This window comes from Rhinolophus ferrumequinum, chromosome 9 (genome assembly GCF_004115265.2).
Source record: "Rhinolophus ferrumequinum isolate MPI-CBG mRhiFer1 chromosome 9, mRhiFer1_v1.p, whole genome shotgun sequence".
NCBI classification, from domain to species: Eukaryota; Metazoa; Chordata; class Mammalia; order Chiroptera; family Rhinolophidae; genus Rhinolophus; species Rhinolophus ferrumequinum.
In genome coordinates this window covers 43,419,940-43,434,898 of record NC_046292.1, presented here as the reverse complement: position 1 = coordinate 43,434,898, position 14,959 = coordinate 43,419,940, and the positions used below count along the sequence as shown (strand labels likewise).

General features: G+C 32.0%; 1 protein-coding gene across 1 annotated transcript in view; it reads right to left on the bottom strand.

The window, feature by feature from the left end:
- HOOK1 (hook microtubule tethering protein 1) overlaps positions 1–14,959 on the bottom strand; it is a 48,194-nt gene that overhangs the window by 12,055 nt on the left and 21,180 nt on the right. Inside the window, exons 9-15 of the mRNA XM_033115048.1 lie at positions 12,074–12,240; positions 6,545–6,685; positions 5,241–5,442; positions 4,527–4,637; positions 1,894–1,981; positions 1,755–1,815; positions 31–171 (exon numbers count right to left, since the gene is read on the bottom strand). Of these exons, the coding sequence (XP_032970939.1) occupies positions 31–171; positions 1,755–1,815; positions 1,894–1,981; positions 4,527–4,637; positions 5,241–5,442; positions 6,545–6,685; positions 12,074–12,240 (911 nt within the window). The remainder of the gene's footprint in view (positions 1–30; positions 172–1,754; positions 1,816–1,893; positions 1,982–4,526; positions 4,638–5,240; positions 5,443–6,544; positions 6,686–12,073; positions 12,241–14,959) is intronic.

The following is a 14,959-nucleotide window of genomic DNA, read 5'->3' as shown; positions in this document are numbered from 1 at the left end:
CACCATGTCGATTGTAAAGGAGCATGTCACCTTTGCTCAGTTTCCAATTCATTCATCTTGCGATGCTTCTGTTCTAGTTGCTCCTGAAGTTCTTCAATACGTTGGTTCTCAGTACCTTCCTGCTGTAAGCGAAGCATCTTATTTTCATGTTGCAGTCGAATAAACACCTCCCTGATGTTGAAAAGCAAAATGTAAGAGATTTTACATTATTAACTTTTAAAACAAGGAAATTCCTGTTTTAAAATGTTACTAAAGCTTCTGAAAGTTTTTAAGAATAAACTGTAAATTTTAAGGCTATGTCTCAAAAAACAAGTAGTAAATTTTTAAAGGTACAGGTGTAAGATTATGTCGTGCATCATTAAATATTTATTCTGCAAATTCCTAAATTCATAAGATATCATATGAATTATTTTACTTTGACAATTTAGAAACTATTCACTAAAGGTAATAAATACATAGCATATCCTTAGAAAACATACAAAAGAAAAGCAGATTCAAGAAACTATAGTTTGACTAGAATTTTTAAATATACTTTTATGAGAATGGCAGCCACATGACTTATCTCTAGATTTTTTTTGATTTTAGAAAAAATTTTTATATACGTTTATATACATGTTTTAAAATGCAAATGATAGAAATGGTATTAAATAAAAAAGGAATGCTCGCCTACCTGCTGTCCTCCTAATTCCCATTCCATAAAAATGCAACTAATTTCAGTTAATCTCAGTTTTGTTTTTTTGAATGCCAGCACCATAACTAAAAATATAGGTTCATATGGCTATTTAAAAAATGATTATTAATATCACTAGATATAAATAACCAAAAAATACACACTGGTTTGCAGCCCAGCAAGTAATGAGTTCTATTTTAACCAAAAACTGAACAAACTGAAAATCAACAACTTTGTAAATATTACGCTCAGTGCAAAAAATCGGTCATAAAAGGCCACATGTTGCATGAGTCCATGTCTATGAAATGTCCATAGCAGGCAAATTGATAGAGACAGAGTAGATAATTGGTTGCCTAGGGATGGAGTTAGAGGGGAAGCAGGAATGGGAAATGACTGCTAACAGGTACAGGATATCTATTTGGGGGAGGATAAAAATGTCCCCAAATGATACTGATGATGGTTGCACAACTCTGCGACTATACTAAAACCCAGCAAAGCACATTTTTAAACGGGTGGATTATATCTCAATAAAGCCATTTATAAAGAGCAGAGTTTGAAGTAATGAATAAATAAAACCATTGCAGCAAACACACAAACAAACATAAAAATACCATATTAGTCAAATATCTGTAACTAAACATAGCAATAAAATACCCAGATAAAAGTTGGGTCAAGAGGAACCTCTAAAATTCGTATTTTATTCAACTTCTTTTTAATCCTCCTGCTATTATTGACAGCTCATTTAAATTTTTTTTTTTTTAACCAGTGGGGATTTGAATGTCATGTATTAAAAGGGTTTTCCATAGAGTTTAAGGATAGGAAAAGAAGTTCAACAAAATAAAGGTCATATTACAAAAATCAGAATGTCATTCAGCTAGTTTGTACCATTTTACTTCTGATAAATTTAAAAACTGTTATAGTAGCAATAACGATATGACTTGGAAAATTCAAGCAGATGAGACCAAGTAATTTTGAGTTCTATGACTTTAAAATGGAAATTTTAAAAGCTAAGAAATTTACAAACAAAAAAGAAGAAACCACATTTCTAATATTAAGTAGGGATTATCAATAAAAATAAATTTACCTATATTCCACTGGCATAATCTCAGCAGCAAGATTCTCATAACTTTTTGCAGCAGATGCATCTAAATAACAACAAAATAGATTAATATTTCAGTATTTCTACCATTAAAACAAAATTTTCTAAATCCAACAACATTTACCTGTTTGGTTTAGGTGATCTTGTTGCACTTGTGAACATCGAAGCTCTTCATTCGTTTCTTTCAGAGTATCACGCTGTTCTATTAATCTCTAAAAAAGAGTTGTTTGTATAAGCAAAATACTTAATTCTGCCCACAGGCACTGTACTTAACGCTTATAATAATTCATCTTAACAAGGTAATTTGATAACAGTTGCTTACATAAAAATAGCAATGTTTTAATTTTAGTGGTAAGGACTCATTTTCTCTTGCATAAATCACACAAATAATAGTCTTTATATAATGCAAAACTTGTGATTTCCCCATTACATAGTTTACCTTTGAACCAAATGAATATAACTATGGAACAGAGTACAAACACACAATTGTAGAGAAATAAAAACAGCATGGACTTTGAGGCAAACAGGTCATGGCTTGAATTCTAGTTTCACTGTTGAACTTACTAGCTATATTACCTAGGACAAATTATTTGACTCTGGCTTTAGTATCCATATCATCAAAATGGGAATTCTGATACATAAACCCTTGCAAATATGTACTGAGTAATGACGAAATAAAGTTTGTCGAAAATCCAGAATATAGTCTGGTGTGTAAGAGATGCTGAAGACTTACTTCTTTTTATCACTGCTATGAAATTCTACTGAAAGAAGTGGTAAGTAGTGTCCTGGAAACATACATTTCTGGAAAAACACTACTTCCCAAGGATAGAATGCTAGGACTGCATATCATTAATTGCTTTATTTTAGAGCTCACAGCCAATGACAAATTTCTATGTTCTGTAGAAATGGCTCACATTAAAGCCATTTTCCCAGAACTCATAAAAGTACTTTTGAATACAAAATTATATTTTAAATGTTGTTATATTCCAAATCAGTAAACAAAACCCTGTTTTGTCCATTACGTGGATCAAAACGACCTAATAGCAAATTGGTAACGGATTCCAAGAGTCCTTAGGTTGGAGTGCACAGGTGCCCTAAGGGTTCTCTCTTGCTCTTTTACTTTTATAGGTTTTGACAAAAGTATAATATATCCATCAAAAGAATAATATATCCATCATGATCAACTGATTTTTAACAAGGGTACCAAGACAATTCAATGGAGGAAAGAACAGTCTTGTCAACCAATAGTGCTGACACAACTCAATACCCACACACAAAAGAAGGAAGTTAGACACTTATACCATGTATAAGAATTAATTCAAAATTGATCACATAGTAAATATAAAAACGAAAACTATAAAACTCCTAAAAGAAAATATAGGAGTAAATCTTTATAACCTTAACCTTAGGTTACACAATGGTTTCATAGAAACACTACCAAAAAAAGCACACAAAAAAAAGAAAAAAACAGGTAATTGTGACATCATCAAACGAAAAACTATTCTGTAAACAAAACGATCAAGAAAGTGAAAAGACAACCCACAGGAGAAAACGTTTGCAAATCATGTATCTGACAAGGGATTTGTATCCAGAAAATATAAAGAACTCTTACAACTTAATAACAAAAAAACCAAATAACTTAAATAAAACATGGGCAAAAAATGCAAAGACATTTCTCCAAGGAAGATATAAAAATGGTTAGTAGGTACATCAAAAGAAGGCTGACATCATTAGTCATTAGGGAAATACAAATCAAAACCAAAACGATGTACCACTTCATACCATGAGAATAGCTAAAATTAAAAAGTAGTGAAGGATGTGGAGAAATTGGAACCTTCACAAATTGCTGGTGAAAGTAAAAAATGGTTCATCCACTTTAGAAAACAGTCTGGTAGTTTTTTAAAAGGTGAAATATATTATTACAATATTACCAACCAATACCATTCCTAGGTATATATTCAAGAAATGAAAACATGTCCACGTAAAATCTTGTACATAAATGTTCATGGCCACGTTATTTGTTTAATAATCAAAAAGTGGAAATAACCCAAACGTCCATTAACTGATGAACAGATAAATAAAATGTGGTACACCCATACAATGGAGTCTTATTCAGCAAAAAATATGAAGTACTGATACATGCTACAACATGGATGAACCTTAAAAGCATTATGCTAAATGAAGGAATTCAGTCACAAAAACCTGAGTGTATGATTACATATTCTAGATAGACTAGGCAAATCCAGAGACAGCAAGTAGCTTACAGGTTGCTAAGGCTGGGGGGAGGCGAACAGAATGCAGAGTAACATTCTGAGTAACAGAATGCATTATTGGGCATTGGGGCTCTTTTTGGAGTAATGACAGTGTTCTAAATTTTGTGCTGATGGTGGTACAACTCTGAATGTACTAAACACCACTGAATTGTACTTCAAATGGGCAAAATCTATGGTACATAAACTATATCTTAATAAAGCTGTTGAAAATCACATCTATGGACTTTGCTCTCAAGGAATTGACAGTCCAGAGTGGAAAACATGGACCAAGACATATGAGCTCAGCTCTGTCACTTCATCTTCCCTTGTGAAGGAAACTAGCAAAACTGCATGAAGATTTTTTACAAGACTTTCTTTTACAACAACAATTTCAATTTTGGAGAAAGAACTGGTTGACATTAACTCCTATTCTTAAAACAGCAAGATCATATATTAAAACTAAGAACAGACAGGCATATTTCTTATCAATTATATTTATGTTTACCTCTTTTTCCTTAAGTAAAGCTTCATGTTTTTCTTCAAGCCGCTTCATTTCAAATGCTAGTGTGTCTGCCCTTTTTGATTCAGAGGAAAGTTTAATGTGTAGATCCTGAACCTTTTGTCAGAAACAAAAGTAAAAAAACAAGAGTATATGATGGTGATAGTTTTTAAAGAGATCACTAAATGAGAAGCTGATGGTAAATAAAATTTATAGTAAGACTACAGAGTTCATTAAATGAGAAGCTGATGGTAAGTAAAATTTATAGTAAGACTATAGTCTAATTTTAAATATTTGTGGAAATAGCATGCAGATGAGAATTAACATAAATTTTAAAATACACAAGTAAAAGTTGAGCCAAATACAAACAATCAGCCTTCTGCACTGCTATTTCTCTAGGTTGTTCAATAAATAACAAAACAGAATATTTTAGGTTATAGCTCCTAAAATAGACATTTATCACTGGTTACCAGAAAAGCTAATAAATAATGAAATGTCCCCCAAAATATATAAGCTCAGAAGGCAATAAAAATATAAAAACCTAGACAACTCAAACTCAATTATCAACCGCTGAATTAACACTACAGAGGAAATTTATCTAAGTTCACAGCTGACTAAGGCAAGGTTTCTCAACTTTTATGCCATTCTTAAAGCATCAAATGAAATAACAAAGTTTAGGTCTTTCAATTTTAATGATTAAAAAAATTAAGATTTTCTTACCTGTTTCTTGTATGTCTCTAATTGTGTACGTGCTGCATTTGCCTTCTTTAATTCTTCTTCTAAGCTGACTGTATTATGCATATACATCATGTTTGTTTCCTGTAAAGTTTTCACCTGCTTCCGAAGGTCATTCAGATCTTGTAGCTTCTGACGATATATCTCAACTGTTGACTCCAGTTTATTTGCTTTATCAGAGGTAGCTCTATAATTATGAAGATTAACCATTATTGTGTAAAAACAAGTAAATGCACATAATTTTATTCTGACTGTAAAATGAGTCTTCCACATAAACTATGAATTCGCAAAAAAAATAGAGGAATCATAAACTTTTTGAGAACTTTGGAAATAGATTCAGGCCTAAAATGGACTAAAGTTCAGCTTTTTTGTTATAAAGGTATCAAAATAAAAATACTTTAAATTTGACACACTAAATTATCAAACTGTTTTATATATTACCTAAATGTATAGAAAAGAATGGTTTTATAAATATAATTGAACAATTCTGAGCTTCTCCGTAGCTTATGGGTCAAATGTGCTTTGTGCAGTTTTAATAATAATATTTAGTGCAGTTTTGCTCCAAGTATCTGATAGGCTTACAACTTGATTCAACTTATAATTTATCTCGCAAAGCACTTCCCTTTACAGTTGTGCTTACCTGACTAACTGGGCTAAAGCAAAAATAAATAAATGCACAAACTAAATCACTGCACTGTCACATGCAGGTTCAAATTAATGATTATAAAGATTGTTCCAAATGAACATTAAAAACTGTGTAACAAAATGGCTAATAAAAAAAATTTAACAGAAAATATAAAAAGCATGTGGACAGCCTATTACTTGGGTGACATTTCATAGGTAAAAGCTAAATATAAATCTGATATTGTCAAATACAATAAGAGAACTGTGAGATGACCCTAAAATAAATGTTAGGATTCTTATCTACCTTTATCTATATTTTATCGAATGTCAAAATATGGTTGTCTCAAGCCTCAATTTCACAGGATAAACTCTTGAGTACAAGGAGGTCAAACTAAATGTATCTAAAAGGATTCAGCCTACAAAATTTTAAGAAAAAGGTATCATATTTTACGTTTATGGGTTATAATATGAAATTGTCCTAACAAGAATTAAATATCCTTAAACTGCAATTATTATCAACAAGTATAAAAGTAGTAAAGACTAGAGCCTGGGTAAAAACTGATCAATACATTACAGGTAGGAATAACTTTAAGAATCCATGATTAAAATATTGGGCACTGAAATGACTAATAACTTAGAAATAATTACAGTTAGATATGCCATACCTAAGAACGTCTATTTCATCTTTCAGTGCTCTTGTTTCCTCAGCAAGACTAGTCAATTCATCATTCCTGTGCTGAAATTCAATGAGCTGCTTTTCAAGTTCTTCACAGTGAACACGGTAATCATCTTTTGCAGCTTCCAGCCTTGTATAAAGAAAACAAATAGGTATATATAATGGAATTTCCACCATTCGCTTTCTTACAGAGACAGGAGCTCAACAAGATTTACTTCTAAATGCTGTTTTTTTTTTTTTTTGGTTCCACATTAAGAAAGACTAAAGAATATACTTTTAAGTTCTTGGTATTGAAACATTTGAGAAATAAACAATGTTCTGAATTTTCATTTTCACTTCTGAAACGTGAATGCTTATCTCTAGTTCAAACAGGAATTTTTATTTCAAAAGATGAAGATAAAATGTATAAGTACATATTAAAATTATTAAAAAATATATATATAGCATGTAAAGTGGTAAAATATTAACTCTAAGTAGACTGTGATAAATTAAGGATGAATAATTCAAATTCTACAACAACAAAAATTAAAATGACAATACAGTGACTAAAATGAAATATTAAAAAAATTATTTGCTCAACCCAAAAAATTCAGGAAAGAAAAAGGAACAAAAAAATACATATGATAAATGAAAAATAGCATGACAGACCTAAAAAAAAACCGTATCAAAAAATAAATAAAAGGCAAAATGACTAAACTCATCAATTAAAAAGGCTGAGACTATTAAATTGGATAAAAAAGCAAGGCTCACATATATTCTAATTACAAGAGACACTTTAAATATAAAGATACAAATAGATGAAATGTATAAAGATGTAAAAAAATAACATATAAATACTAAATAAAGGAAGCTGGGGTGGTTATGTTAATATATAAAAAATTTTAAGACAAAAAGTATTACCAAAGATAAAAAAAAGATATTTCATAATTATAAGTGTCAATTCATCAGAAAGACATACCATAAAAGTGTAAACCTAAAAACAGTTTTAATATACATGAAGCAAAACATAGAATCAAAGGTGGAAATCCACCAATCCATAATCATTGTTGAAAATTTTAACACCAGTCTCCCAATAAGTCATAGAAGTAACAAAAATACCAGTAAAAATATAGAAGAGATCTGAGTAACACTATTAACCAACTTGATATAAACTGAAAGGTATAGAACATGCCAGTCATACCTACAGAAGTAATATCAGTCTTACATACATTCTTTCAGAAAATAGAGGAGGAGAGAATACTTTCCAATTATTCTATGAGAATAACAGAACTCTGATAACAAAACCCAAAAGACATTACAAGAGAAAAAAGTTATAGGCCAATATGTATTATGAAGACACAAAACATTCTTTCAACATATTAGCAAACCGAGTTCACTCATATGTATACAGGACTATAAAATATGACCAACACAATTTATCTCCAAAATATAAGATTTTTTAACATTTAAAAATTAATGAATAATATTAAAAGAATGAAAAAGAAACACATTATTTTTTCCAGATGCAGAAAATCATGTGATAAAGATCAACACCAATTAATGGTAAAACTCTTAGCAAGCTGGAAATAAACAGAAACTCCTTCAATCTTTTAAAAAGCACACTAAAAACCTCCATAGCTAGCTTCATACTTGACGGTACTTAATTGAACATTTTCCCTCTAAGACTCAGAACAAAGCAACATGTCTGCTGTTGCTCAAAGCAAGAAAATAAATACAAGGTAGAAATAAAAGAAAGATGTAAAAAGCTCTATTAATAGATTAGATGATTGTACATTCCTTAGGATTTTCTACAAAAACAAACAACTACTAGAATCAAGTGCATTAACTTTGCAAGACATAAAAGCTTCAAAATATAAAAGTTTCAACACAAAAAATCAATTGTACACCTATATATTAGCAGCAACATTTCAGAATAACTTCTTTAATTGCATTTGTGTCAAAAATATAAAATATTTGTGAATAAAGTGCACAAAAGACGTAGAAGGCTTCTATATGGAAAACACCACAACATTGCTGAGAGAAATTAAAGAACTCACTAAAGATGTCATATTCACAGATTGCTACCTTAACTATATTCAGAATTTCTATTATATACAATCCAAACAATAATCACCAAGTTTTCTTTACAGAAACTGACTGATTCTCAATTTTATGTGAAAATGCAAAAGATCTGCAATAGCCAAAACACACTTGATTTTAAAGAACTTATTCTTGAGCTACAGTAATCAAGACTTCTTTTAGAGCTACAGTAATCAAGACCATGTCACACAGGCATAAAGACAGACAGAAAAAGAACTCAAGAGTCCAGGAAATGACCCAAATTTTATGGTTACATCATTTTTCACGAAAAGTGCCAAAGCAACTGATGGAGTAAAATAAAAATATTTTCAAATGATGATATTGGAACGAGATAAATACTCATATGGAAAATAAACATAAAGGGCTGGCCCGGTGGCTCAGGCGGTTGGAGCTCCGTGCTCCTAACTCCGAATGCTGCTGGTTCGATTCCCACATGGGTCAGTGGGCTCTCAACCACAAGGTTGCGGGTTCAACTCCTCAAGTCCCGCAAGGGATGGTGGGCTGCGCCCCCTGCAACTAGCAATGGCAACTGGACCAGGAGCTGAGCTGCGCCCTCCACAACTAAGACTGAAAGGACAATAACTTGACTTGGGAAAAAGTCCTGGAAGTACACACTATTCCCCAATAAAATCTTTAAAAAAAAAAAAAAGAAAGAAAGAAATGAAACGTAAAGCTTTACCCCAACACCTCACACTATTTTCAAAAAAACCCCTTCAAGAAGGACCGTAGACCTAAATGTAAAAGATAAAACTATGAAGGTTCTAGAGGAAAATACTAGAAAGTACCTTCATGACATCGGAGTAGACAAAGATTTCTTGGTCAGTATGTATACAAAACACTAATCTTAAAAATACTGCTAAAGCAGACTTCATCTAAGTAAAGAACTTTACTCTTTAAAGACAATTTAAAAACTGAAAAGGCAAGCCACAGAATGGGTGAAATATTACTACACGTTATCTGACAAAGGATTTATATCCAGCATGTATTTGTAAAAACTCCTATAAGTCAATAATAAGACAAGCAACTCAATTTAAAAATAGGCTTACAGTATGAAGAATCAATTCATAAAGTAGGACATATTGCCAATAAACACAAGAACAGGGGCTTATCACATCATTAGTGATCAGGAAAATGCAAATTAAATATTACAACTAGATATCCCTATACATTTCCTGGAATAGCTAAAATTAAGAAGACTGATAAGACCAAATTATGGTATGCAGGCAGAGCAACAAGAGCAAATAGCAGCAAATACTGCCAGTGAAAACGTAAAATGGTATGACTACTATGGAAAATGGTTTTCCAGTATGTTTTGAAACTAAACCCAAACCTATTGTGTAACTCAGCAATACCACTCAATGTATTTGCCAATGAGAAATGAAAAAATATGTTTACAAAAATTCTTGTATTCCCATGTTCATACCAGCTTTATTTATATTAGACCAAATTGGGAAATCCAAATGCCCATGTAAAGGAAAATGAATGAACAAAATACGCTATAATGTGGAATTATTCCGTATCACACAATAACACTGCAATAAAAAAGAATAAATTACTGATACACTCAACAACATGGGTAAATCTCACAAACATGCTGAACAAAAAGTCAGTCTCCCGAGAATTCACGTTGCATGATTCAATTTATACGGGATTCTAGATGAGAGAAAACGAATCTATGGTGAAAAATAACCAGAATAGTCTCTGGGAGGAAGGGGTAGACTAGGAAGAAGCATGAGGAAACTTTCTGTAGTGACAGATATGATCTATCAAATGATAAAAGTGTGAGTTACACACATGTCTGCATGTTAAAACATGCCAAGCTGTGCTCAGTATTTATTTCACAATACATGTTATCTTGTAAAAAAATAAAAATTAACTGTAAACATGCTGAAGTCTAGTATTAGGTTTGCTTTTTACAGAGGTATGGGTTAGCGATTCTTAAATTACTTTCTGTGTGTTTTGGGATTAAGTAAATAAATAAATATACTGAGGAAAATATTAGCCAGGTTTCTCACTGTTGGAGAAAGGAATTACAATATGGAAATGGCAAAGATTAGAATGCTGGGTTCAAAGAGGACTTTATGAATTTGACCTCAAAGACAAGGGAAGCAAAAGCTAAAATAAATAAATGGGACTGTATCAAACTAAAAAGCTTCTGCACAGCAAATAAACCATCAACAAAACAAAGAGGCAACCAACCGAATGGGAGAAGATATACTATTTGTAAGCAACACCTCCAATAAGGGGCTAATATCCAAAATATGTAAAAAAACAAAACAAAACAAAAAAAAAAACACTCATACAATTCAACAACAAAAAAACAATCCAATTAAAAAAATGGGCAGAGGGCACAAACAGAACACTTCTGCCAAGAAGACATACAAATGGCCAACAGATGTTGAAAAAATGCTCAATTTCACTAGCTATTAAGGAAATGCAAATCAAAACCACAGTGAGATACCACCTCACATCTCTTAGAATGGCTATTATCAAGACAAATAATAAAAGTGTTGGAGAGAACGTGGAGAAAAAGGACCCCTCATACACTGTTGGTGGGAATGTAAATTGGTACAGCCACTATGGAAAACAGTATGATGCTAGAAATGGATTTATAATCCATTGATTTAAGCATCCATTTTTAATACAATGCATAATCCTAAATTAGATTCTGAACCAGGAAACAAAGTAGCTATAAAGAACATTGAGACAACTGACAGAATTTGAATATAATCTGTGGATTAAATAATATTGTATCAATGCCAAATTCCCTAATTTTGATCACTATACTGTGGTTTATAAGAGAAATCACTATACTGTGGTTTATAAGAGTATAGTGATCAAAATACGGAAACAGATACGAGTAAAAGGGTAAATGGAGAGAAAACGAAAATAATTGTTGAATCTGAGTGAAAGTATTCTTGCAACATTTTTTGTAACTTTGAAATTATATTAAAATAAAGTAACAAAAAGAATACATACAACTAGAGTGCCTGATATCAAGGCTTTAGTGTAAGGCTCAGTGGTAAGTATGTAAGAGACAATGTTTATTAATGGTTGAGAAGTACACTTTTTTTAAAGAAAAAATATAAAAGTTGAAATGAAAAGCATCTCTTTAGCTTGAGATTTACATTTTTTTCCATTTAATTATCAGGTTCCCTCTCCTATGTAAGAAACTCCCCATTCTCCGTAGGCTTCAGCAATCACTCCTTTAAACGCCTCGTGGACTTGCGTATGACCTTCCCTTGTCCCTTACCACATTTTATTTTGAGTTGTTTTATTATGTGTATCCCACTTGCATAACTGGATTGCAAAACCTGTGAGGGCGGGAACCATTTATACCATTTGACCAGTGTCCTTAATAATTAGTTGTTGATACGATGTTTCAGATATTAGTTTAATAAACAGAGTTCTATAGAATGATTTCTACTAAAAATGCTACCTGAAGTTCTCTTCCTGTAATTGTTCTAGTTGTAACTGTGCATGAAAAAACTTTTTTGCAACCATTGTATTTGGATCATCAAAAGATCCATCCAACTGGTCAAGTTTTTCATTCATTATTTCATTCTCAGAAACTAGTGAATTCTTTTCATCTTGAAGTGCAGTCACCTAAAAAACAAATACACAAACGTTAAGTATCAATAGTAAAAAAGCTTAGGGTCTGGAGTTCTGAATTCTAATTCTAACTAGTCCATTAAGTTAGATTCATCAACCAGACAAGATAACTTCTGAGGATCCTTCCAATTCTGGAATTCTGGGTCTAGGAGGTTCAAATCAAACAAAAATCAAATTAATTTGATTAATATAGAGAAAACAGAGTTCATACATATAAGGAGAATGTCTTCAAAATGTTACGCTTGCTTTGGTTCTAGAAAGAAGATGTTTCTGTTTCTAAATTTGATGTACAAATGAAATGTAAAAAATTAATTTGCTCCCATTTTAGGTATATATTTATTTTTAGGATGCTGTTACCTAGTAAGCCAAAAAAGAAAAACCAGGAAAAAAAAACCAACCCACATATGCACAAAGTTATCATTTTAGGTTCATAGCAGAAAATTATCAGTTACACATCAAGTCTTCAGGGGACAAGCACCTTATTTGGTAAATGAATCAGTAATAAAATGCTGAACTGAATCCATTTGCACACTGTGACTGTTCACTTATGATTTAAAATGTATAAAAACATGTAACTTTAGAATTACATCAAAATCAGTAACTGATACATTTTTTATTTTACTTACATATTTATGTAACAAGCATGATTTGCTCTCTTGCTTCTATTTCTTTTCCATTTAAAAACATCTTTAAAAATTTACAGCAAGGCTGCGACTTTTACAGGCAATTCAAATTGTTAATTTTGCCTTAAATACATATAGGCAAGTTATACACATTGTCCTCCAAATGAGAAACAAAGGCTGGGAAACTGTCCCCAGGCTGACTATAGAAGGAAACAATTTCTCTTCCTAAATTCAATGCACGATGCATCCACCCTTGCCATATAAGCAGTTTAGTGACTATTACCTGTCATGTACAATCCTAAGTGACTGAGGTACAAAAAAGAATGATACTGCAGTGAGAAATCTCAAGGTTTTATATTTGTTGATGCCCCCGCATGGACTGGGGATAAGGGACAATCAGTAGGTGCCTGCTGTTCAGTATCTCTGTCAACGCTGTATGTCTGCTTCTTTCCTGGATCACCATTTTTTTATTTTTTTATTTTTATTTAACTTCATTAGGTTATGTCCTTTTTCTTGTTTACCTGCCTTTGGTAAATTTCTTTGCAACTTATTTTCTTTTTTGTTTCATTTGTTAGGTATTAAAAGAGAATCCCCCCCACACACAAATTTTAAAATCACTCTCAAGTGATGTATGATTAAAACAATTTTTGAAAACAATTTTCCTTATAAGATTGGGATTTGTGTCATATACACCTGTGTGGATTCCATGTTGTTAAATGAATAAATTACTTTTTGTTCTGATTATATGGAGTTATCATTCATTTAATGGGCACAGCAGATACCATGTTTCCCCGAAAATAAGACCGGGTCTTATATTAATTTTTGCTCCTTTAGGGTACATTTTCAGGGAATGTCTTATTTTTTCATGTACGACAATCTACATTTATTCAAATACAGTCATGTCATCTTCTTCTGGAACATCATCATAACATACTAAATGCGTCCGTCTGGCTGAGATCTTAACTGGGGCTTATTTTCGGGGAAACACGGTACATGAGGGATGATAATATTTTAATACTAGAATTAAAATGCCACAACTTAGGATGACTGCACTTTTCAACTAAAACAGATCATCACATACTCTACATTGTGTTACAAACAAATACCTTAACACAGAATTTTACATTCTTTATTAAATCTTTCAGAAAATGATATAGAGATCCTACATGATACTGGTAATGATTAAAGGACTCAATCCTCTATTCTTTATGAGGTATTCTAGATATAGCTCAGATGCTTTGCATGTGCGTGTGCACGTGTGTATGTTACAATGTGTAAGATGAATGTGGTTAGGAAAGATGAAATGAGAACAGGTAGAATTTTCCCTAATTTTGAGACACTGGCTCTGTTCATGTTCAAATATAAACATTGGCTTTGTTTCAACATAGAGGATTGATTTTTACAGCTGAAGTGGAAAGACCTAGATTCTGGTGCTGTCCCTGCCGTAAGTAATCACCCTGACCAAGTCACTTCTCTTTTCCTTATATGCAAACCCTTAGGGTTAGAAACATGACTGAGCCCTATCATTCTAGGTATTTAGCTCAGCAAGCAAGGCTGTTGCTACCACAACCTTTATTCCTTGTTCTAATACTTTTCAGAGTGTCTGTCACATATTTATGAAGCCCATTATTTGAACAAAAATAATGCAATTTACTTATAGTATATTATGATGGCACATTTAACCTTTGTATAAGTTTTCAAGACTTACTGTGCGTAACTTTCACATTTGCATTTTCATATAACAACAATATATGCAAACACATACATACCGTGTTTCCCTGAAAATAAGACCTACTCCGAAAATAAGCCCCAGTTAAGACAGTCAGCCAGACGGACACATTTAGTACGTTATGACGATGTTCCAGAAGATGACATGACTGCATTTGAATAAATGTAGATTGTTGTACATGAAAAAATAAGATATCCTCTGCAAATAAGCCCTAATGGAGTAAAAATTAATATAAGACCCAGTCTTATTTTCGGGGAAACATGGTATTATGTGCCAGGTCCTGTTCTAAGTGCTTTATGTATATTTACTTAACTTATTTAACCCTCATAATCTATCAGGAGATATATCAGGAGATATATAC